The sequence below is a fragment of the Scyliorhinus torazame genome, chromosome 5, assembly GCF_047496885.1.
Source record: "Scyliorhinus torazame isolate Kashiwa2021f chromosome 5, sScyTor2.1, whole genome shotgun sequence".
NCBI classification, from domain to species: Eukaryota; Metazoa; Chordata; class Chondrichthyes; order Carcharhiniformes; family Scyliorhinidae; genus Scyliorhinus; species Scyliorhinus torazame.
The window spans coordinates 254,847,789-254,872,221 of record NC_092711.1 but is presented as its reverse complement, the minus strand read 5'-3'; the positions used below and the strand labels follow the sequence as shown (position 1 = coordinate 254,872,221).

General features: G+C 48.8%; 1 protein-coding gene across 2 annotated transcripts in view; it reads left to right on the top strand.

The window, feature by feature from the left end:
* sash3 (SAM and SH3 domain containing 3) overlaps positions 1-24,433 on the top strand; it is a 97,148-nt gene that overhangs the window by 64,814 nt on the left and 7,901 nt on the right. For both annotated transcript variants that reach the window (XM_072505380.1, XM_072505378.1), the window contains exons 3-6: positions 1,401-1,547; positions 4,802-4,943; positions 7,631-7,788; positions 17,968-18,174. In XM_072505380.1, coding sequence (XP_072361481.1) covers positions 1,401-1,547; positions 4,802-4,943; positions 7,631-7,788; positions 17,968-18,174 — 654 coding nt within the window. The remainder of the gene's footprint in view (positions 1-1,400; positions 1,548-4,801; positions 4,944-7,630; positions 7,789-17,967; positions 18,175-24,433) is intronic.

Below are 24,433 nucleotides of genomic sequence, written 5' to 3'. Positions count from 1 at the left end.
AGTTGCACGAAACAGCTCCAGAACTTCTTCTGGTCCTAACTGCCTGGAGTGTACCAATAGCAGCAATCTTTCAGCACAGCCATCAGTATAGGTGGCACTGCCAGGGTGCCAGGCTGGCAGTGCCAGGGTGCCCAGGTGGCAACAGCAGTGTCAGGGAACCACCCTGCCAAGACGGCAAGCACCCGGGGGCCTCCAATCCCCTGGGAGACCCCCACGAATGCCATTCCATCTGGTCCCCGTTGTGGAGACCAGTACTGAACGGTGCTCACCAGAGGTCTCCGTGGCAAGAGTGATAGATTCCAAAGTGGCACGGTGGCACAGTGGTTAGTTCTGCTGCCTCACAGCACCAGGGACTAGGGTTCGATTCCCGGCTTGGGTCACTATTTTCCTCGGGTGCTCCGGTTTCCTCTCTCAGTCCAAAGATGTGCAGGTTAGGTGGATTGGCCATGATATATTGCCCCCTGGTGTCCAAAGGGTTAGGTGTGGTCACGGGGATAGGGTGGAGATGTGGACTTAAGTAGGGTGCTCTTTCCAAGGACTGGTGCAGAGTCAATGAGCTGAATGGCCTCCTTCTGCACTTTAAATTCTGTGATTTTATGATTCAAAGCCTCAGGAAGTTGCATTACGGCACCATGCCTTTCCGGCACAACGTGGTCGTTCGATCACACCCATTATCTCAGCATCGATCCTGTCAAGTCCCCTCAGAACCCAACGTCAGTTGAGTAGCAATATACTGATTGATAGCACTATCTGAATAATATTTTCATAACAAGGTAAATGTTGCAAGTGAGTTTCTGTAATGTTACAGATGTGAACCACCATATGATACTAAATACGGTTACGAATGAAAATATTGTGGATGCAAATTGTATTGTGCTATTAGTCATGACGTTAAAACATTTACATGAAATACCCTTACCCACCCTTTGAAAAGAATAATCACCTATTTAAAAATGAAGAGGTTAATTCCTCATTAGATATGTGGACTAAATAACTTCATACAATGGTAGTAATGTCTGGAGGTCTTGTGAGGGGGTGGGTAGTGTCCCTGCCTCTGAGTCAGAAACTCTGGGGTTGAATCCCACTTCAAGACTTGACGCCACGGATGATGTGTTTATAAGATACAGAAACAGGTAAATCCTTTCAGTACACCTATGGCAGGCAGTGAGAGTGGAAGAGTCTCCTGGTCAGCCATGCTTGATGCAGAGTGGCACCCCTCAAGCTCGAACTGCCGGTGGCAGACCAAGAAAAACTAGCCATGGAAATGGACACATATATGTGCTTTGGTCTGATTCCATGTGCCACTAGGCATGGGAAATAAATAAATAAATAAAAAAGCAGTAATATATTTATTCACAATATAAGAATATGCGTTGACGAGGCATTGATTCTACTTCCAGGCAGGGATGGCTGCTGCTAAGGAGGCGAGCATAGACGAGGCCGCCAAATCTGGAAGCAGACTCGGAAAGAAGTGGCGAGCTGTTATTTCACGTACTATGAATAGGAAGACAGGTCGAATGATGGTGAAAGCTTTGGCAGAAGAAAAGGTAAGAAACATTTCAGGTTTCCACATTACCAGCACAGTGCAGCTTCTGGGTTGGGATTATCAAACATTTACGATACAGGAGGATGCCATTTGGCCGATCATGTCCGTGCACGTCAAAATAGCAACACAAGCAAACTCATCCAAGATATGAACCCAAGACCTTTCGCATCACAGTCAGTTAAACCCCCTTAGGGAGCGACATACGCTGAGACCAATACAACAATGTAACAACTTCCATTAAAATTAAGGAAATTGCGAAACGTAGGAAAGAATTCATGGCATGGCATTGTCCATATCTCAAATAGTTTGTGTCCAACAAGATCTTATTGCCTTTAAATTAATGGAGGTATCAACAAATTTATTTTAAACTAGTGAGTAAGGTGTTTAAGGATGTGGACACCAGAATTTCAAACAAGTGATAATATTCGTAAGTATTAATTTTCAAAAAGACAAATATATCGCTGAGTGTGTGTTGATATCATTGGCAAATTGGGTGGGGGAGTGTGTTTACTTGTAGAGTTACCCAGGTATCAGACTATGTTTTAATCTGCCTAACATTTCCTGGGTGACTATTCACGTAGGTACTGCAGAACTGTCCCAAGTCTCCAACTGTAGTTTAGAGAGCAAGAGAATTGCTCATCAGATGGTTAAATTCCCCAGGCAATTCCCATACAGGTCAGTGCGTCAATACCTCTGCAGGGTCCTTACACACATCTTCAGCCATATGTCCAGTCTCTTTCACTCTGGAAACAAATGGTGGAATTTTCCTACGAGTGTCAGGTTCTGACAGAAACCCGGCATGTAGCTCTCCAGCTGCACAGCCCAGCTTTTAGTCCAGATGATGAGCCTCTCGGAAAAAAAAATCAATGAGCATGGTTTACGGAGTCACTGTGGCAGGACAGGATCAAACAGAGCTGGCTCCACAGAGATCTGGGTGTCATTTAAAAATGGCGCCCTGATTAGCACAGAAAGAAAACACCCTACTCCACGGACATGCCCCTCCCCCCACAAGCAACGGGGGCTCCCCCACCACAGCATCAGAGCTCTTCCCATCGCCCGGCCTCCTACCACAGCATCAGCATTTGGGATCACCAGCCCCCCCCCCCCCCCCCCCCGCCCCCCAACAAACATAATGTGATCCCCACCCCAATGGGCTCCCCAGAGGCTGCACGCCTTGGCAGTGCCAACCTGTCAGTGCCATCCTATGCCAAGGGCCAGAGCCAGTGCACTGCCTGGGCATGTGTTCTGCCCCGGGCCAGTTATAATTACCTTTGTGCCCCCAGGGGGGCAGGGATCCCCTCAACCAATTCACATTTTTAAATAGCTGTTGTAAACCGCACCAACGTTACATAGTGTTGGCAAGGTTTGAATATTGAATAAGGGGGATCAGGTTGCTAATTATATTAAAATGTACATAAAATCATTAAAATGAGGTTCCTGTCCTTTGTGGGCGTGAACCTTGTTACGTCCTGGCGAAGGGTGAGGAAAATCAGGTAACAATATCTTGTCGGCGAGAATCAAGTTACCGATTCTGGTGAGATTTTGCGCCCACCTCGTCATTCTCACTGACAGCAGACACAGGCACAAAATCATCACCAGAAGCTTTGGCTCATTGTGTTCGACATCCAACATAAAGAGTTTATCAAGTTCATTTGGAGTCACTTTGGCTACAGCACCATTGTACGGATCCCACTCTGGATTAGATTTAGCGTTTTCAGTTTTAGATTCATCACTCCACAAATCATATTCCTCTTCATCTATTGAATCGTATAATCCACATTTTCTGATTGATCTGTTGACAATTTGTGCATTAATAGCATCCAACAATTTGATTACAAAACTACACAGGGTAGCGCGTGTATGTTTCACTCTTTGTAAAAGACTTTTCTCCATTAATCATCCACCTGTTCCATTCGGTGCAAACATGATCCATGAATAGCTCACTGAGGCACACATACCGAGGTTAAACACCTCCTATACTGAATGTTACACCTTGATATAAATGCAATGTGGGTATTATTTCTTTGAAGGCATCGCTTGCTCACAGAGTTATATAGGGGCTGAACATGCCCAACAATAATAAGCTCTGTTCTTTGGTTTGTCTTTACAATCAGATCAGCCATGATCTTTTTGAATGGCGAAGCAGTCTCTAGGGACCGAAAGGTCTACCCGTGCTCCTAATTCTGTTTTTTTTTAATTTAGAGTACCCAATTCATTTTTTCCAATTAAGGGGCAATTTAATGTGCCCATTCTACCTAGCCTGCACATCTTTGGGTTGTGGGGGCGAAATCCACGCAAACACCGGGAGAATGTGCAAACTCCACACGGACAGTGGTCCAGATCCGTGATCGAAACTGGGACCTTGACGCCGTGAGTGAGCAGTGCTAACCACTGTGCCACCGTGCTGCCCTCTGCTCCTAATTCTTATGCATGTTCGTATGTATGCATTTTTGGTGACAACATATTGGGCGGGATTTACCAGCTGTTGGGGCTGGCGGGAAATTCCAGCCCCTGATGCATGGGGACTGAAGATGAGGGGTGCTGCCACTGGGAAATTCTGTGAAAACGGCAGGGTCAGTAAACATGCAGCAGGGTGGTTGGTAAATCCCGCCGAATAATTCTGTCTATCTTCAAGGATTATTTCTGATTCATGCTTCGCCAGATCAGGCCAGTGGCTGGTCCCTGTTCTCATGGTGCATTTTGGTTTTAGGTATCAATTTATATGCTGCGATCTACGATATTTAATACATGGCCCACAACTGGCCTTATGTAATCTGATATAGAACTAATCTCACCCAGCACATTACAAAGATACATTCCACTTAGAATTGATTAAATTTAACACTGACACATAATATTATCATTGATCCGCTTGTGTAGTCTTGATCCCTCCCAAGAGCAGCAAACTGAACCAATAATAAATTTGGACAGCTTATTACTGGAATTTCTCTGTAGTAGCACTTCAAGTGAGGTTTGATGGGGGAACTGAATCAAGCCACTTAAAGGAAAACGCAAGTCTGTCAGAAACTTCTGCATTCAATGGGTGACCAACAATTGGAATGGAGTTCAGGACAATGTGTGGAGGTAAAATCATTAACGTAAACTAAATTAAGTGGCAACTACAGCTGGACAACAATGGGGGGAGGGGATGCAAGTCTAATCATGAGAGAAAACAGATCAGCAGCACCTTTCAAAAGGTAGTCAAATAGAGGACGTGCTTCATATGTCAATCCGTTTCCATGTTTCCTCCCTCAGATCGAAAGTGGAGAAGAGAGCCCCATGTCTCCAATGACACCTGATGACCTTATGTATTTGCGACTCGGGGATTGTGCCTCATATTCACCCAGCGAATCAGAAGAGAATCTCAACAGTCCACTCAGCAGACAGGCTTCAAGCAGTAAGTAACAACAGACCACAAACTGAAGCAGAAAAGTGAGCTGATAAAAAACTTATGTCCCTTCTAAATCATTTTGGATTGCTGCTTCATAATGGACGTCATATTGAAAATCCTCTGAACTAACTTAAGCAAATATCCGCCAAAAAAACCCAATTATTGTTGCAATTTGGTGTTTAGAAATTTTTCACCTTCATTTTATCCAACGTTAAAATTTAAAAGTGGATGCAAATATTTATACGTTGATGATTAAGGCTCAGAATCAAATTATGACTGCAATCCCTATCTTAATTCATCCTTGCCATTTGTATGACAGATTTAAAATCCATTTGAAATGGAGATATCTCTATGCTCTCTTTTCTATTCAGTGTATCTTGAATGCGATTGAATCTCAAAGAAATCTATCATGTCAGGCAAATGGCCTCAGCAAGATGTGATCATATTACACCAAAACACATCGATGAGAAGTGAGACGACAGGCCAGGATGGTGAACATGTTGGCACCTGTTGTTTTGGAAGTACTGCTTTGGGTTCTTGTTCACAATAACACTTGTCATGGCACAATGAGTCATTAGGGATAGTGTGCAAAAGATAAGGTCTATAATGGTCACGAGTCATCCCCAGCAATTTGTGGACAGTTGCGATTGAAAGGATTGATGAGGGTTGTGTCTCTATCCAAGGAAACAAAAATCATAGAATACAGTGGCGAAGGAAGCCTTTCGGCCCATTGAGTCGGCACCGGTCCTCAGTAAGAACACCCTAGTTATGCCCACACTTCCACCCCATCTCCGTAACCCCACCTGAGCTTTTTGGGCACGAAGAGCAATTTAGCATGGCCAATCCACCTAACCTGCACATCTTTGTACTGTGGGAGGAAACCGGAGCATCCGGAGAAAACCCACGCAGACACAGGGAGAACGTGCAGACTCTGCACAGACAGTGACCCAAGTCGGGAATCGAACCCAGGTCCCTAGCGCTGTGAAGCAATAGTGTTAACCACTGGGCTACCGTGCCTCCCAATATGTAATCATGTTGATTTCTCATCATATCTGCTGTTTAAAGACATTGGGTTGAATTTTATTGGCCTCCATGAGGTGGACTGGAATGCCCTGGGTCCAGTAAAATTGTGGGGAACCAAGTCAGATTGGCTCCCTGACATAGGTGCATTTTACCGATGGAGAGACCGGAAGTGGATAGGTACCCCAATCCAAGGGGACAGGCAGCTAATTTATTTAATAAAAGGCTTTGTTAAGGTGTCTTTCACATTGCCAAAGGCAGAATGACTTCTCACGATTCTCACCATCTAAATGGAGGAAATCTACCAGCAGCAGATCTCTGTAGTGAGAACTTCACTTTCTTTTGTCATGTAGCAGATTGTATGGTGACCAGATAGCTCAGCTTGCTAAGAATGTGAAGCAGAGTAACATCAACAGCATGGGCACAATCCCCCTAACTAGCTTAGGTAGTTTGAGGGGCCTACCTCTCTCCTTCTCTCAATTATATCACTGCCATGTGTAACAAGCCTATGGTAAATTGCAGTAAAGTGTGGAATCAGAGAAAGATCTTTATCCGGCCATCCACCGAAGCTGCCAAGCTCCTCAGGGGTCTTGGATCCTCCTTGGCTCTGTGGCCATGTGAAAGCAGCTGAGAGAATGGGGAGCAGCAGTAGGCACTCTTCCTTCACCATAATCAAATTCCTTAATGAAATTTAGCTGTAAAAAGTGTCACCTTTGAAACCATGTCCAGCTTGAACACACTTCAGTAAGAATCTACCATTAGTATCTGCAGCAGATTGTAGCGTTCTTAAGTGGGGATTCCCAGCGTGGAGCTGCAGTGATGTCATCGTGTTGCCAAAACAGCCAATCACATTAAATAATTCTCAATGTCGAAAAGGAAATGAAAAACACAAAAATCAAGTCACCGTTAAATAATTTTAAATGCTGAAAAATAAATTTGGGACATACTGCTACGGTGAAGAGGGAAGTTGAAATATTGTGAAAAGAAACTTCTAAGAATAATTTGCTTAATTTGCTTTAAAAGCACTCGACAAATATTACATTATTTTTTGAGAGCCTGATCTGTTGTTCAGATATAGTTATTATCCAGATCATCATTAAAATTCCCGGTACATCTCAATGAACAAGGTTTAATTGTTTATGGCGTTTCGAAAAGTGTTGTGCGAGGAAGTTCTCATCACATGAACTCATTTCAATGATTGCTGGATCTGCAAGGGTGGGTTTAAGTTTGGGCCAGCGCAGTGAGTGACAGGCTGCAATATCAACATTTCCCTGCTGTCTGTGCTTGCACAAAATCCTGAGATTTCAGTCAGCTTTAGAGGGGGAAGATGGTCACACATTGGCAGTTCACTGTCGAAATCCAGGCCAATATATGTTTTGTGATAATTTCCTTATCCTCAAGAGACAAATAGCATCTTAGTTCGGCATTTGATTTCTCACGCTATCCAACAAATTGGTCTCAAGTTGCAGATAAAGGGGACAGGTTTGTGCTTGCAGACAGGCATTAACCAATATGTGTTTCCTCAAAACATTAAATTAAATAAAACTCATAGCATACAATTATGGAGACTTTCACAAAGCGGTAGAGTGAATAGGTGCATAATATAACATGTTTCCTTTCTCATTGCATTGAGCTGTCCTGACGCGTGATTAAAATGTAGCCTTCTTAAACAGGTGGAGACCCTGGCACACCAGATTCTGAATTCAGTAACAGGGACAGCATTCAACTGGATAACCTTCCTCCTCCTTACCTTGGACCATTCTGTGGCCGTGCTCGGGTCCACACAGATTTCACCCCAAGTCCATACGATGTTGAGGCTTTAAAACTCAAGGTAAGACTGTGAGTGATCCGCTGCTCTGTGCAGTTCAGTGTTCAGGAACAAAATACTTCTTGGTGAATTCTCCTGCATTATGTCCCTGGACAATGTAAATGATGGGAAGATTTTATTTGTGCACAGTTGAGTAACCATACTGGTACAGAATCAATGTCTTACTCCATATTATATAAACAGAAAAATTACTGAACTTAACAGAGATGATGCCAAAAATAATTTTTAAATGTTCCATTTTGCACAGCCAGTGTTATGAAAAGGGAACCGATTTATGTGGTTGGACTTTCTTGTTATTGTATTCTGTTATAATCTGTGTGCTTTTTAGTTCTAATTTTATGGCCAAAATGGTGCAGCCTTTCCAAAGAATTCCTTATATTGCTGCAGCAGTAGCAAATTCTGCTGTTACCTAAATATACTGGGTTCCAGTCTTCGACAAGGGTTTGTGTGAGCTCAGTAAGGACCAGGACCTCCATCTGTCTCTTACCTGGGCACTAACTGTTAAGAATTCCTTGTATCTTCTGCATTAGGCCATAGATTGTAGAGGAATACAGGCACCAATGGTCCTGGAGTGGAGGTCCAGTCTAGAACTGGAGTCTGAACCCATGAAGATGAGATTGATTTATTTTCTTTTATTAAGTGATTAGCCCCTTTACAAAGGGTACTGGGAGGAGCTATGTCATTTTCTTTGCACAAAAGCTCTGGCAAGCCTAGCATCCCACCACCCTTTGTTAAGAACCCCACTGATGTTAAATACTTGGGTCTCACAAAACCCAGAAGGGTAACTTGGAATACCAGTTCTTAGTGGTGCATATTTTCAATTTGGTATACGGTGAGAAAAGGTATGCAAACCAGGGAGGAAAATTCCAATTGTTTTGTGATCAATTAATACAGAATATTTATTAACTTAAAAGTAAAAACACATGACAAGGGTTATAATACTTAACTACTCTGATGGCTATACAGCGCCTTGGAAATGCCCACCTGCGACTGGGACAAACACCATAGTGCCTCGGTCCTGCCCATCTGAGAGCGGGATATGTCCCGGAGATCCTCATCAAGGTCAGCCTGGTATGGGACACATCTTCCAGCAAGTCAGACATCCTGCAGAGACCCTCAACCATGGCCATCACCGATTGCGCAACACCTTGGACACCTTAACAAATGGTGCCAACGTCATGCACCAGGCTTTCCATGGCAGTTGCCACCCTAGCAGTGTTGGTGCCACGCATTGCCGGCACCAGCTGCTGCACCCAAAGCCTCTGGGACTCCTCCAATTGGCTATGGATCAGCTGGAGTGACGCTGACATCTCCCTCTGAACATCCCAGCTGCACGCTATTGTTTCAATCAGCTCCGGGTACCTGTGTACCACAGATGCGGCAACAGGGGGACTCAGCTGGGTCCTGGGACGCAGCAGCCCTTCGACTGCTGTCTTGCCTGGGGGGTTCCTGCCTCAGCCTGATGTGCATCATCAGCAGTGTGGTATTCACCAGATTGTGCTCGAGACGCCTGTCCACCAACATGCCCCACCGAGGTGTGTGTATCTGCGCTGATGGAGGGCGGGGATGACCGCTGTGTCGTGACTACAATGGTTACATTCATGGAGTTCTCCTCCGAGGTGTTCTCTCGGAGACAAGAGAGGGGGCTGCCCGGGATGGCCCTGTGCCGTCAGCTGGAGGACCTGTGGGAGAATGGCCACATGGTCAGTGGGAGGGATGGGTCAGTCAGTAAGGCAATAACAACTAACGTTAGACATGTCCTCCGGATGGAGCCTGGTGGTTCCTCATCTCTGCAGCGTATGACAGCCTCCGCATGGGTGGCCACCCTGTCCTTGGCCATCCGAAGTCACCTCCAGGGCATGCTCCTTGAAGGAGGTGAGGATTCTTCTTTTTGTTTTTAAATGTTTTTTTATTGGGTTTTTGTACAGAGTATATTTCACCGTTATGTACACAGGATATGGTATATGTACATATATGTAAGTAGGCATCCGTTTGTGCCGGCGAGACACTTCCAGAGGGCAATCCTCGAGTGGGTCTGGTGGCGGAGTTGCCCCTCACTTCTCCCGGTCGGATTTCACCGCCGTTGTCTTCTCGTGCACGCTGCCGCTTCAGCCGGCCCTCCCGTCCTCCACCTGTGTTCTCCTTTTTCTCTGTCCCTGTGGATGTTAGGTTGGGTAACGTTTCCCTGCCGCCCACCCCCCCCCCCCCCCCAACCTACCTCCCTGGCCCTCCTCTATTGTTCCCTATCTCTTCCCTTCCCCCCCCCGCCCCCACCCCCCGGCCTACATCCCTGGCCCTCCTCTATTGTTCCCCATCTCTTCCCTTCCCCCCCCCCCCACCCCCCGGCCTACATCCCTGGCCCTCCTCTATTGTTCCCCATCTCTTCCCTTCCCCCCCCCACCCCCCGGCCTACCTCCCTGGCCCTCCTCTATTGTTCCCAATCTCTTTCCTCCCCCCCCCCCCCCCGCCTACCTCCAGGGCTCTCCTCTATTGTTCACTATCTCTTTCCTCCCCTCCTCCCCCCCCCCCCCCCCCCCGCCCTGGCCCTCCTCTATTGTTCCCTATCTCTTTCCTCCCCCTCCTCCCCCCCCCCCCCCGCCTACCTCCAGGGCTCTCCTCTATTGTTCACTATCTCTTCCCTCCTGCCCCCCCCACCCCCCGTGGTTCGCCTTTCCTTCCTCTTAGAGTGAGTTGTTGTTGTCCCCGTCCCCCCTCCTCCCTCTGTGGTTCGCCTTTCCTTTCTCTTCGATTTACCTGTTTCCCCCCCCCCCCCCCCCCCCCCCCCCCCCCCGGTCTATCTCACCCTCTCATGTTTTGGCTGCTTTCCCCTGGTTCCTGGCTGTTCTTCTCCTTGCTTGTTGGCCACAAACAAGTCCCGGAACAATCGGGTGAGTGGCTCCCACGTTCTGTGGAAGCCGTCGTCTGACCCTCGGATGACAAATTTGATTTTCTCCATTTGGAGAGATTCCGAGAGGTCGGACAGCCAGTCTGCAGCTTTGGGTGGTGCTGCTGACCGCCAGCCGAACAGGATTCTATGGCGGGCGATCAGGGAGGCAAAGGCAAGGGCGTCCGCCCTCCTCCCCAGGAATAGATCTGGCTGGTCTGAAACCCCGAAGACCGCCACCTTTTGGCATGGCTCCACCCTCATCCCCACCACTTTGGACATTGCCTCGAAGAAGGCTGTCCAGTACCCCGCAAGTCTGGGGCAAGACCAGAACATATGGGCGTGGTTGGCTGGGCCTCCTTGGCACCGCTCACATCTATCCTTTACCTCCGGGAAGAACCGACTCATACGGGTTCTTGTTAAGTGGGCTCTATGTACCATCTTTAGTTGCGTCAGGCTGAGCCTTGCACACGTGGAGGTGGAGTTGACCCTATGCAGTGCTTCGTTCCAGAGTCCCCACCCTATTTCGATCCCCAGGTCCTCCTCCCACTTCATTCTTGTTGCATCCAGTGCGGTGTCGGCCCCTTCTACCAATCGGTCATACATGTCTCTACAGTTTCCTCTCTCTAATATGCTTGCGTCCAGTAACTCTTCCAGTAATGTCTGTCGTGGTGGTTGTGGGTAAGTCCTTGTCTCCTTTCGTAGGAAGTTTCTGAGCTGCAGGTACCTTAGCTCGTTCCCCCTGGTCAGCTGGAATTTCTCCGTCAGTTCGCCCAGTGTTGCGACCCTGCCGTCGGTGTATAGGTCCCTGACTGTCAGTGTCCCCTCGTCCTGCCTCCACCTTTTGAAGGTGGCGTTGGTCAGCACTAGTGTGAACCTACGGTTGTTACAGATGGGAGCTTTATCCGACATTCTGGTCAGGCCAAATTGCTGCCGTAGCTGGTTCCAGGACTGGAGGGTGGCTATCACCACCGGGCTGCTGGAGTGTTTTTTGGGTGGGGATGGGAGTGTGCGCGGCAGCGAGGGCCTGGAGGGAGGTCCCCTTGCAGGAGGCCTCCTCAGTGCGCACCCACTCGGCTTCTGGCTCCTTGATTCATCCCCTTATTCGCTCGGCTGTAGCCGGCCAGTGGTAGAATTGAAGGTTTGGGAGGGCAAGCCACCCCCTCCCCTGGATTTTGTTTTTTGTAAGACCTTCTTTGTGATCCTAGCATTCTCTCCCCCCCCCCCCCCCCCCCAATACGAATGGCATGATTAGTTTGTCTAGTGCTTTGAAAAAGGCCTTGGGGATATAGATCGGGATGGATCTGAATAGGAAGAGGTACCTGGGCAGCACGTTCATTTTGATCGTCTGGACTCTCCCCACGAGGGAGAGTGGGAGTGTGTTCCATCTTTGCAGGTCCTTTTTTACTTCCTCTGTCAGACTGGTGAGGTTCCATTTGTGGATCCCTTTCCAGTCGTAGGCTATTTGGATCCCCAGGTAGCGGAATTTGAGTCGGGCTTGTTTAAACGGCAGTCCCGTTAGGGCTGCCCCACCTACTTGTGGGTGTACCGAGAAGATCTCGCTTTTGCTCTTGTTGAGTTTGTAGCCCGAGAAGGCGCCAAACTCTTTCAGGAGCGCGATGATTCCGTCTATGCTGCTTTGTGTGTCCGAAATGTAGAGGAGCAGGTCATCTGCATAGAGTGAGACTCTGTGCTCTCTACCGCCCCTTTGGATCCCCCTCCAGCTTTTTGCTGCTCTGAGCGCAATTGCTAGTGGCTCAATCACTAGGGCGAACAGCAGCGTGGACAGTGGGCATCCTTGTCTGGTGCCCCTGTGCATCTGGAAGTATCGGGAGTTGGTGTTGTTTGTCCGTAAGCTCACAATGGGAGCGTTGTATAGGAGTTTTACCCAGGAAGTGAATCCTGTTCCAAGCCCGAACCGCTCCAGTACCTCGATGAGGTATTTCCATTCGACTCTGTCGAAGGCCTTTTCTGCATCTAGAGAGACGATCACTTCTGGTCTTCTCTCCCCGGAGGGGGTCATTATCACGTTCAGCAGGCGCCTGTTGGTGGTAAGCTGTCTCTACCTTTGACAAAACCCGTCTGATCTTCTGCGACCACCTCTGGCACGCAGTCTTCTAGCGGTTTGGCTAGAATCTTGGCATCTGCGTTCAGCAGTGAGAAGGGTCTGTATGACCCACATTCCGTTGGGTCTTTATCTTTCTTGGGTATTAGCGAGATTGAGGCCTGTGCTAGCGTGGGTGGCAGTGTGCCCTTGGCCAGTGAGTCTGTGAACATCTCCCGCAGGGGCGGGGCCAGTGCTGTCGCGAATTTTTTGTAGAAGTCCGCCGGGAATCCGTCCGGTTCCGGTGCCTTCCCCGCCTGCATGGAGATTATGCTATCCATGATCTCTCCCAGTGCTAGTAGTGCTTCCAGGCCCATTTTCTGCCCTCCCCCATGACTGGTATGTCCAATCCATCAAGGAACCGTTTCATCCCGGCCTCCCCCGTTGGGGGCTCGGAGGTGTACAGCCCTTGGTAAAAGGCCCCGGATGCCTTGTTGATCTTTTCTGGCTGTTTGTAATGTGCCTCTAGTATCCCTGATTTGCGCAATTTCTCTGGTGGCTGCTGCTTTCTCAACTGGTGTGCCAACAGGCGGCTGGCTTTGTCTCCGGTTCGTATAGGGTCCCACGTGCTTGCCAGAGTTGAAGCATTGATCTGCTCTCCACCAGGAAAGCAAAGTTCCTTTGTAACTCTTTCCTCTCCGCCAGGAGCTCTACTGTCGGGGCCTCGGAGTATTTACGGTCTACCTCCAGTATGGAGTCGACCAGTTGCTGCCTAGCCGCCTTTTCCTCCCTATCTCTTCGCGCTTTGAAAGTGATGATTTCCCCTCTTACTACGGCCTTTAGTGCTTCCCAGAACGTGGAGGGCGAGACCTCCCCGTTCTGATTGTTCTCAGTGTACTCTGCTATGGCCCGCGATATCTTTTCGTTGAAGGCCTTGTCAGCTAGTAGGGCACTGTCCAACCTCCATGTGGCGCATTGGGCCCTGCCCGTCTCCAGCCTCATGTCTATGTAGTGTGGAGCATGGTCTGACATCACAATTGCGCAGTATCCCACTTTGTCTATCCCCAGAAGCACCGTTTTCCCCACCCCAAAGAAGTCAATTCTGGTGTATACATTGTGTACTGGGGAGAAGAAGGAAAACTCCTTCTCCCCTGGGTGGGTGAACCTCCAGGGGTCCACTGCTCCCATCTGTTCCACAAAGCGACTCAGTTCCCTTGCCATGTTTGCGGTTTTCCCCGTCTTGGGGTTCAATCTGTCAGTCGTTGGGTCCTGTACACAGTTGAAGTTCCCCCCCCCCCCCCCGCCCCCCCCATGATTAGCCGGTGCGTCACTATGTCAGGGAGTCTGCCATGGTCTTCTTGATGAAGCTCGGGTCGTCCCAGTTGGGCGCGTACACGTTAACGAGTACTACGGTGCCCCATCCAGGGTCCCGCTAACCATGACGTACCATCCCCCCGGGTCCGCAACCGTCTTTGTCGCCCTAAACATCGTCCATTTGCTGACCAGTATTGCCACCCCCCCTGGCCCTCGTCCCGTAACAGGAATGGTAGGTCTGTCCCACCCAGCCCTTTCATACCCGCAGGCGGTCCTGCTCTCTCAGGTGCGTCTCTTGAAGGAAGATTATGTCTGCCTTCATGTTTCTTAGGTGGTTGAGGACTCTCGATCTTTTCACTGGGCCGTTGTGTCCCCTTACGTTCCAGGTGACTATCCTGGTGGGGGGCTTCTGTCCCCTCGCTCCTGTGGGATTAACCATATTCACCTGGTGGACGCGCCCCTGCTCCCTGGGGTTCCCCCTTGTTAGGGGGCCGTCCTGGATGGTCGCTGTCACTGTTCTCTCCATGCGGTGGGGCCCCTGTGCTCCAGGGCCTCCCTAATTCCAGGGGTCCCCTGCCATAGTCGCCCGGTGTGCGGCCGCCATGCGGGTAGCCCCTTCACTTTGGGGTTTCCCTTCACCCAGAGGCCGTACTGGGTGGATGCTTGCAGCGATTCCTTGTTCCGACCCCTTGGTTGCAGCACTCTGTAGCCCTGTTCCTGTTCTAGCCTGGTTTGTCCCTCCGTCTCGGTGTTCCGCCCCCCCCCCCCCCCCCGGTCCCTCCCCCTCATATCCCTCCTTTATCCCTCTTCCCCTGCTCCTGTCCCCATTTGCCCTCCCGCCTCTGTTGAGTCATCCCACCCACCCTCTGCTGGCGCCGTCCCCCCTGTTGGGGGCGTGCTGCGGCCCTGCTTGTTTGCATGTCCCCGGTGCTAGCTTTCTTGCTCGTGCGGCGACCCCCCTCATGGGAGTTACTGTCTTGGTTCGCCCCTGCCCAGCCTCTGCGTTTTTCTGCCTGCTCTTCCTCCGCCCTAACCTGCGCTCCCCGTTTGCTCACCCTTCTCCGCTACTCTCATGCCCTTGTTCTGGGGCCTGATTTCCCGTCTATGTCGGTTCGTTGGGTAGCGGTTTGCTTTTTGTTCAGGGTGCGCTTGCCCTGTTGGGGGTGGGGGCGGTGGGGCCTGGCATTGCCTCACCCCCCTCCGCGCGTTGTTGCCCCTTACCGTGTTTCTACCCTCGCTGTTGGTTTGCCAGCTCATGTTCTTCGATAAATTTGTTTGCATCGGGGGGGGGGGATGAGAAGAAATACTCTCTTTCTTGGTATGTGACCCAGAGTTTCGCTGGGTACAGCATACCAAAGCGTACATTGCTCCTGTGAAGGGCTGCTTTCACTCTACTGAATTCGGCCCGTCTCCTGGCGAGGTCTGCCCCAATGTCCTCGTAAACTCTAATGGAGTGTCTTTCCCATCTGCTGGTTCTGTTCTGCCTGGCCCAGCACAGGATTGTTTCCCTGTCTTTGTACCGGTGCATTTCAGCTATAACTGCCCTCGGGTGTTCCCCCGCACTGGGTTTCTGGTGCAGCGACCGGTGCGTTCTGTCCATTTCTGGTGGGTTGGGGAAAGTTTCCCTCCCCACTAAGTGGCCCAGCATCTTGGCCATGTAGGCCGTGGGGTTTCTACCCTCAATCCCCTCTGGTAGGCCCAGTATCCTAACATTTTGTCTTCTTGAGAGGTTTTCCTGATCATCCACCCAGCCCTTCAGGCTCCCCTGCGTTGTGCCCAGTCTCGCCACCTCCTTCACCAGGGCCGGGATCCTGTCGCTCATGTCAGTCGCAGCCCTCTCCAGCTCCTTCATGGTCGCATTTTGGGTTTCCAGTTTCTCCTCCTGTGCTTCCAGTTTCTTCTCTGCTCTGCCCAGGGCGAACTGCACCCCTGCCAGGGCCTTGGCCATTGCTGTCTGTACTGCGGCCTCCATGTCTGCTCTGGTCCCTGCCTTGCTTTCTTGCTGGTGTTCCCCGAGTGCCTCGGCAAAGGCTGCCTTCCAGTTCCCCTCTGGCCCAGGGGGAAAAAGCTCCTGTCTGCTCAGTTCCTTTAGTTGCGGTGAGGCTTTCATTCTGCCGCTTCGTGTGCCAGTTAGCTCGTCTGAGTGGGCTTGTGTATTGCCCCGTTTGCTTTTGGTGCCCTTTCTCCCTCTGCTTTGGCTCCCTTCTGGCATTTTTTTTTTTTTTTAATTATTTTTTTTTTAAGTTCCCTCATTCCCCCCTTCCCCTCTTTCTCCCTCCCCCCCTCCCTTCAGAGGATACCTTTTTCAGGTACGTTTGGTGTTCTTTTTTGAGAAGCGTGGAAGGAGAGGGAGTGTTCTGTCCCTTGAACACTTTCACAGTTTTCTTTTTCTAAGTCTTTCTTTTTTCTCCCCCTCTTTCCCCCCCCCCCCCTCAAAAAGAGGGAGTTTCCGTTTTCTTTCTCCCCCCCCACCCCCCCTCCTCCTCACTCAATCTGGAACCAGAGAGAGAGAGAGAAAGGCTTCTCGGGCCGTGAGTCCCCCTTTGTTCCGCCACTGCCTGCCTCGTGGTGGTTGTCGCCCGGTGAGGGGGGGGGTTGGCTCGGTCGGTCGGGCTGGCTTGCAGGCCCACGCTCCGCTGTTCCTTCTCCGCTCGGGGGGGGGGGGGGGGGGGCGCGACTCTCTCCGGTCGCTTCCTGGTCTTCGGCCCCCGGCTCCTCCCGCATACCTTTCGTCCCTTCGGCTCCTTGCGGCCTCCTCTCCTTCTGCCCTGGGGGGCTCTCCCCTCGTGCTTCTCCTGCTGCTTGCTCCGTTCCCGAGCGCCCGGGTCTCCGGCCCTGCTCCGCCTCAGAGACCAGGTCGCTCCTCTTCCTTCTCTCCCGCCGCACGGGGGCACAGCTGGAGTGCCCGGGCGTGCGTTCTTCGTGGGGGGGACAGGACGTGACTATGTTCCCCCCCCCCCCCCCTCTGGGGCTCCTCTATGTGCGACCGCTCCCCTCCGCCGCCGGAAGTCGAATGGCGAGGATTCTCAAGTCCGGCATCCCTCCGCCAGTCTGGGTCCTCTCCCGACGATTATAGGATTTTCCTGAGGCGTTACAGAGAGGGCATCGCTAGCCACATGCGTGGCTCACAGTGGCGGTGGTGGGGGGGGGGGGGATACTCCCTTCGGTGGGGGTGGGTGGGTGGGTGGTGTTGAGGTCTACTCACTCGTGCTGCCTGGTGTAGGTCGTTGACCTACTTACGGCACTGGAGGCCAGTCCTCCTGCTCACACAGCCCGAGCTCACAGCTGCCAACACGTCATCCCAAGCTGCCTTGTGGCTCACCTTCCGGGACCCTCGGGGGAACAGGACATCCCTCCTGGCCTCCACACAGTCTAGCAGCCTGCCCAGGTCTGCGTCCCCGAATTTTGGGGTTGGTCTCCTCAGCACCATGATTGCGAGCTGGCTGAGCAAGTGCTGCTTAAAGTGCTGCTCGACCTTGTTAGCAGGGGGCTGGCGAGCTCTATGCTGGCGAATCAGCTGGCAAGCCTTCATTTGCGACGAGAAGCCCGTGAGGCCTCGTTAAGTGGACCAATTAATGTTGAATTGCATTGCCAGCCTCGCTGGGCCAAGCTTGGGAAGCTCGCGGCACTACCACACTAAAAACAATTTCCGGAGAATCACGCCCAAGGTTTGTTTGCTGCTTTAGTGATTTTATGACAGAGCACAGAAGTGTCAGGACCAGAACAGGTTTCAGCACAAATGCCTCAGAAATGTACTCAATTATTTTGATAACATACTTCAGTATCACATGACGGTATAAAAGATGGTTGGAAACGTTGCAGTTTAAACACTCATTGGCGAAACAATAGGAACCACTTGCTCTTTTGCAAGAATCTGAAATGTTTTGTATGATCTTTAACCTCATTTCATTTATCTAACCTATTTTCTCCTTGCTAACAGAAAGGAGATATTATAAACATCATTGAAAAACCGCCAGTAGGTACATGGACTGGCATGCTGAAAAACAAAGCAGGGTCCTTTAAATTTATCTATGTCGATATCCTACCAAATGAAGTCGAACAACCCAGGAAATCAAGGATATTTACCAAGAGCAAACGGCCCAAACCCAAGACCCTGCAAGAGTTATTGGACCGGATTAATCTGCAGGTAAGACACATTGCATATTCATGTGCAAAAATAAATACTAATAAAGGGAAAATTTTAAACACAAGAGTGTATGCCGATGGAGTTAAATTGATTTTGAAAAATGGCAGCACATAGGGAAGTCGACTTCAACATGCTGACTTCCAGGTTTACTTCAGACATCTTTAGTTGTGTGTGTAACTGTCCAAATGGCTGGTTAGTGATTTGAATGCTTAAGTATTCTAACAATATTTTAATTGTCATTTACATTTAAATAGCACATGCACTGGCTTCCTGAAACGTGTCAATGAAACCAAGGCTAATTGAATTAAAGGCAACTCATGAGACTCAAAATGTTAGACAAAGGACATCAACAGATACTCAGTTCCCACTGGGAAATGGTTTGTTGAGTGTACTTGTGCTGTGGTTTGTTGAGTGTACTTATGCTGAGGCGTCAATTTGTGTACTTTTGAGACTCAAGGTCAGGTTGGGTGGTGCCATAGCTGCCTGCTATGGATTTGGGGTAAGGTGACCATCACCAGAAACAACACCTTGCTTTGGAAAGACTTGTAGATGGTCAGCAGAGAAAGGAGTAAGAGCAGAGAGGGCAGAGGTAAAAGTGGCCGGGTCAAGTTTGCAAGAGACACTATCTGTATAACAGGGTGTACAGGCAGAGAGTCTCTGGGGCGCTTTCCACAGCTCTTCCAAAGGCTCAATGTGAAATGCGGATGAAAGTAGGCATCCATCTCCTGCTATTACCTACTCACCATGCATCATCAGTGGTTGTAAAAGTAATGATCACCCTCAACTCTTTTGCCACCAGGGCACTACCAGAGACATATTCAGGATCTCCCAATCAGATGCCCATACATGCATGAGGCTGGTCACTGATGAAATAGTTTGCCAGGGCCAGCAATTATGTCAACATGGTCTATGATGCTGCTGCTCAGAATGAGTAGGCACTTGGATCTGCATTTCTGACCGATCTCCACAGGAGGAGGGCACATTCAATGGCACACAGACCCACAAATCAACCTAGAATATTTGAACAGCACCACTGGCCCCTGTAACCACCATATCCAAGGACCACTCTCCACACCCCAACCCTGCTCCTCACACAAATCCAACTGATGCAGGGCAATCCGGTAACCAACCATCCAATCACTGCACATCAATCCACGTTTTTCCATTCCTCAGCAAGCAACTGAGAAGGTGAGTTGCCAGCCAGCAACCAAGGATGGGCAACAAGGGAAATGGAGCAAATTAATACATTTTGTGTGATTCTACTAATGAAAGGAAATTTCACAACGTTACATTCAAACACCCACGTGGATGGCCTTGTGAAACTACAAAAAAATGTTTTATTTAATATCACTCCTTTGTGGCTTTGGCCAAGCTGGTGGCAGACATCTTGTTTCATTCCTCAGACTGCTGGAATCTTTTTGACTGATGTGTGGGTCTTGGGAGACTGTGAGGGGTTCAACAAAAGACTGCTCAATCTGCACCTGTGCAGCTATTTGGAGCAGGCATCTGAGTTTCAATTAATTTTTCTTCTATCCCTCAATAAATTGCTCAAACTATTGCCCTGTCCAACTCAGCACAAATCAGAAATTGAATCTGGAACCTTCTGATCCTTCTGACTTTTTGCAATATACCAGGTTATCCATTGCTGGAGTTGCAGTTTCACTTCGCATTCTACTATTAACATATTTCTAAATGCAGGTGGAAGAAAGCAAAAAGCATGTGTGAACTGAAAGTTACTTTCCTTTTCTTAAATTACATGCAAAAAAAAAAAAATAGTACAGTTCAGCAGGACCCTCTTGCAAGGTTGGCAATGCCTTCTTTACAAACTAAACTGTATACTTGGTGTATGTTACAAATCCTTAAGGGGCCAGAACCTACATTGTATATGGTTCCCCTCCTACAACTTGGAGTATGAGCTCCCCCGATTGGAGGAACCCCACAGGATATAAACCCCGACCTGGGAGCATGTCAGGGAGGAAGACCCTGCGGGGAGAGAAGTAGAGTAGTTATTGTATTGTTAGTAGTAAATAAACCGAGTTGTATCCTGCCTACCTGGCCTTGTGTGGAGCCCTTGCCTTTGAGCTTAACTCTGTGAGAAAGTCCTATGTAGGTTTCAAAGATTACAACAAACTGACTGATAAACCAATGATAAGAATGGGACATAGGCTCAGGATTATCCAGGCTCAGGATTATCACTATTGTGGGGAAATGAGAAAAATTTTCCCCACAACATTACGACAATATGAACTGCTTTACCACAATGGCTACTGGGGCAGAACATTTGACTCACCTAAAAGAGATTTGACTACGTATTTGAGAAGGCAAAACTTAAAAAGGATATGATATAAGGGAAGGGAAAGGGATTAGACTGTGAAAAATTAGAACTGGCATGTACAATTAATCTCTTGCTCTGTAAATTCTATGACAATAGAAAAACGCTGATGGGGGGGTAGTTAAGCCAGTAAAACAGGAGAAATTACAGCTCTTCTTTGAATAGTGCCTTGGAATTTTTAACATCTATCTGAATCACTGGAACAAACAGATTAATCTCCTCATCTGAAGGAGAGTCCTCAATAACAGTGCTCCCTCAGTATGGCATTGAAGTGTCAGTTCAAAATTATGCGCTGAAGACGCCGAGTGTGGCTTGAATCCATAAACAACAGCCAATGTGATACTTCGGAATAAACACTTGGAATAAATCTGGAGCTGTTGAATCATAAGACTGCCCAAAAATATATTTTATGACACTGAGCCTGAAAATAGAGTGCAAACTTTAGGACGTAGAACGGCATAGCTGCTCATTATGGTGCAAGATACTGATCTTCTTGGCTGTGACACTCTACAATTGGTTTTCTTTTGACGTCAATCTGCAATGCTTCCTCTGAAGCAGGACATCATATTAAAGGAGTTGCTTTTTTCACTGAAAAGATTTGAAAAATAAAAAGCTGCCTTAATGGCTGTTTTAAAAAAACTGTGGATCCCCACAGTTTTTTTGAAAAGGTGCTGTGGTAACAGATCATTAAGAAACAACTAAAGTGGCTTTGATATTGTTGCCTCTTGAATGCAAATAAGAGGCTGAGATTAAATGACCCCAGCAAAACCTGCATGGATTAAGGTGCAGGGTTATGATTATTCAAGTCAAGTAATACAACAGTAATCAAGTAATATACTAATGGTAGCAAGTTCAATATTTCACACTGGCGTCCGCTTTATCAATAATTGGTTTGGCTTCCTTTATATCAATAATTAGTTTGAAGAAATTTCTGTTCATCCACTATTGGGTATTGGACAAGCAGTGTGACTAGAGAGAATGGAGGCGTCAAGAGAGGTGGTGCGATGGGGCGAATGTCATCAGTGTACACGTAGAAACTGACGTTTTGTTTGCAAACATCACCAAGGAGCAGCATGCAGATGAGAAATAGGAGGGAGCCAAGGATAGATCTGTGCAGCAATTTATGAGTGGGAGTGGAAGCCATTGCAGATGGTTCTCTGACTGCAATTGAATAGATAAAAATGGAACCGTGAGAACACTCCCACTTAACTGGACAACAGAGAAAGTGGTGGTGTAGTGGTATCATCACCAGACTAATAATCCAGCGGCCAGCACTGTGGCTTCACAGCTCCAGGGTCCCAGGTTCAATTCCCTGCTGGGTCACTGTCTGTGCAGAGTCTGCACGTTCTCCCCGTGTCTGCGTGGGTTTCCTCCGGGTGCTCCGGTTTCCTCCCACAGTCCAAAGACGTGCAGGTTAGGTGGCTTGGCCGTGATAAATTGCCCTTGGTGACCAAAAAGGTTAGGAGGGGTTATTGGGTTACGTGGATAGGGTGGAAGTGAGGGCTTAAGTGGGTCGGTGCAGACTTGATGGGCAGAATGGCCTCCTTCTAGACTGTACGGTCTGTGTTCTATGTTCTGTACTCTGGGGACAGGGGTTCAAATCTTACCACAGCAGCGGATGGAATTTGAATTCAATTAATTTGTTGATTGGTTAATTGAAGAAAAAAAATCAAGAATTGAAAGCTAGTCTTGGTCCATTGGAAATCTGCTATCCTTACCTGGTCTGGCCTCCACACGACTCCAAACCCGCAAAAATGTGGATGTCTCTTAGCTGCCCTCAGAAGTAGCCTAGCAAACCATTCAGTTGCACCAAACCACTACAGAGAAGTCAAAAAGAAATAAAACCAGCAGACCATCTTAGGCAACAAAAACAACAATGGCGCATTCAGCTCCGTTGACCCTGCAAAGCCCTCCTTCCTAACATCCGGAACTGGGACAGCTGTCCCACAGACTAGTCAAGCAACAGCCTCTCATAGTCATACCTCCCAGATAACTTCCCAAACTTTCGCCATCACCATCTCTGGTGATATCCTGTGCACCGGCAGGACAGACCAAACAGAGGTGGCAACATAGTGATATACAGTCGAGAGGCAGTTGCCCTGGGAATGCTCAAGCTCGACTCCAAAGTCCATGAAGTCTCATGGCATCAGATCAAATATAGGCAAGGAAGTCTCCCGAGTGTCACCGACTGACTTCCCTCCGCTGATGAATCAATGCTCCTTCATGTTGAACATTAGTTGGAAGCAGCACTGAGGGGGCAACGTACTCTCGATGTAGGACTTCACCAAGTGTGGCTCCGTAGGACCACTACTCATTGAGCTGGCCAAGTCCTGAAGGATATATCTACCAGACCACCACACAATCCTCATGAAGACAAAGTCTCATTCAAGAAGGGTCCATGCCAGGAGCAGTACCAAGCATATTGGGGGCCGCGTTTAGCTCAATTGGCTGGAAAGCTGGCATGTGAGGCAGAACGAGGCCAACAACGTGGGTTCAATTCCCATACTGACTGAGGTTATTCAAGAAGGCCCTGCCTTCTCAACCTTGCTCCTTGCCTGAGGTGTGGTGATCCTCAGGTTAAATCACCACAAGCCAACTGTCCCCATCAAAAGGGGAAATCTATAGTCATCTGGGACTACGGCGACTTTACTTTACCATTTACCAGGCAATACTAAAACCTAGCTGTCAATCTGTCGACATTCAACACAGAACTCCTTGAATATCAATCAGCAAAAGCAGAATCCGATGGGCCAACAACCAATGGATCAGATCAAAACTCTGCAGTCCTGCAACATTCAGTCATGAATAGTGGTGGACAAATAAACAACCAGCAGAAGCTAGACATTCCACTAATATCCCATCCTCAATGATGAGAAGCCCACATATCAGCACAAAAGATAAAGGGCACGATCCAATGGCCACACTGCGCCTGAAAAGCAGCTCACCACGGTGCAGCTTGGCCAATAAAAGCTGAGAGATCCCACTCCTGGGATCTACCCGGCTCGCAACACCTCACGAGATCTAATATGATCTCACGAGACTTTGCAAGGTAAATCCCACTTTTCTCAAATGGCGCGGCTCTGCATTCTCCGCTGAAGCCCCTTAATTAACGTGAGCAGCGTGAGAGGATGGTTTATCACAGTTGGCTAAACAGCAGACTTGTAACGCAGAACGAGGCCAGCAGCGCGGGTTCAATTCCCATACCGGCCTCCACGAACAGGCGCTGGAATGTGGCGACTATGGGCTTTTCACAGTAACTTCATTAAAGCCTACTTGTGACAATAAGCGATTATTGTATAGCCATATGTTTATTGGCACTGCGAGTGCAGAGAAACACAAGGCTAAATGTGCTCTCTATGGGACTTTCTTCCCTTTAAGTTCAATTGCACCCAAAGGCTGAAGTATTTGCAACTAATCTTCAGTCTGAGGTGCACAGTGGATAATTCACTTGATTGCCTCAGAAGGTCCCCAGCATCATAGATGTCGATCTTCAACCAATTCAATTCACACACTTGATATCAGGAAACTGCTATGATACTGCAAAGTCTACGGGCCCTCGGGAGGCCATATTCGGGGTGTTGGACCAGCCGGGGTCGGAAATGGGTGTGGAGGCAGATGTTGTAGCCTTCGCCTCATTGATCGCCCAAAGGCGGATCCTGTTGGTATGAAGATCAACCTCTCCACCCTGTGCCGGCCGGCGTGGAGGGGAGACCTGCTGGAATTCTTGAGTCTTGAGAAGGTCAAATTTGAACTGAGGGGAAGGGTGCAGGGGTTCTACAATTCTTGGGCAATATGCATGATGCACTTTTGAGAATTGGATTACATCGAACATCAGGGGGGACAGCTGGGGGGAGCAGGACTCTATGTATTAATGGTGACTATGGATAATTCCCGATTCCTTTTTGTTATTTGTTTATGTTAACATTT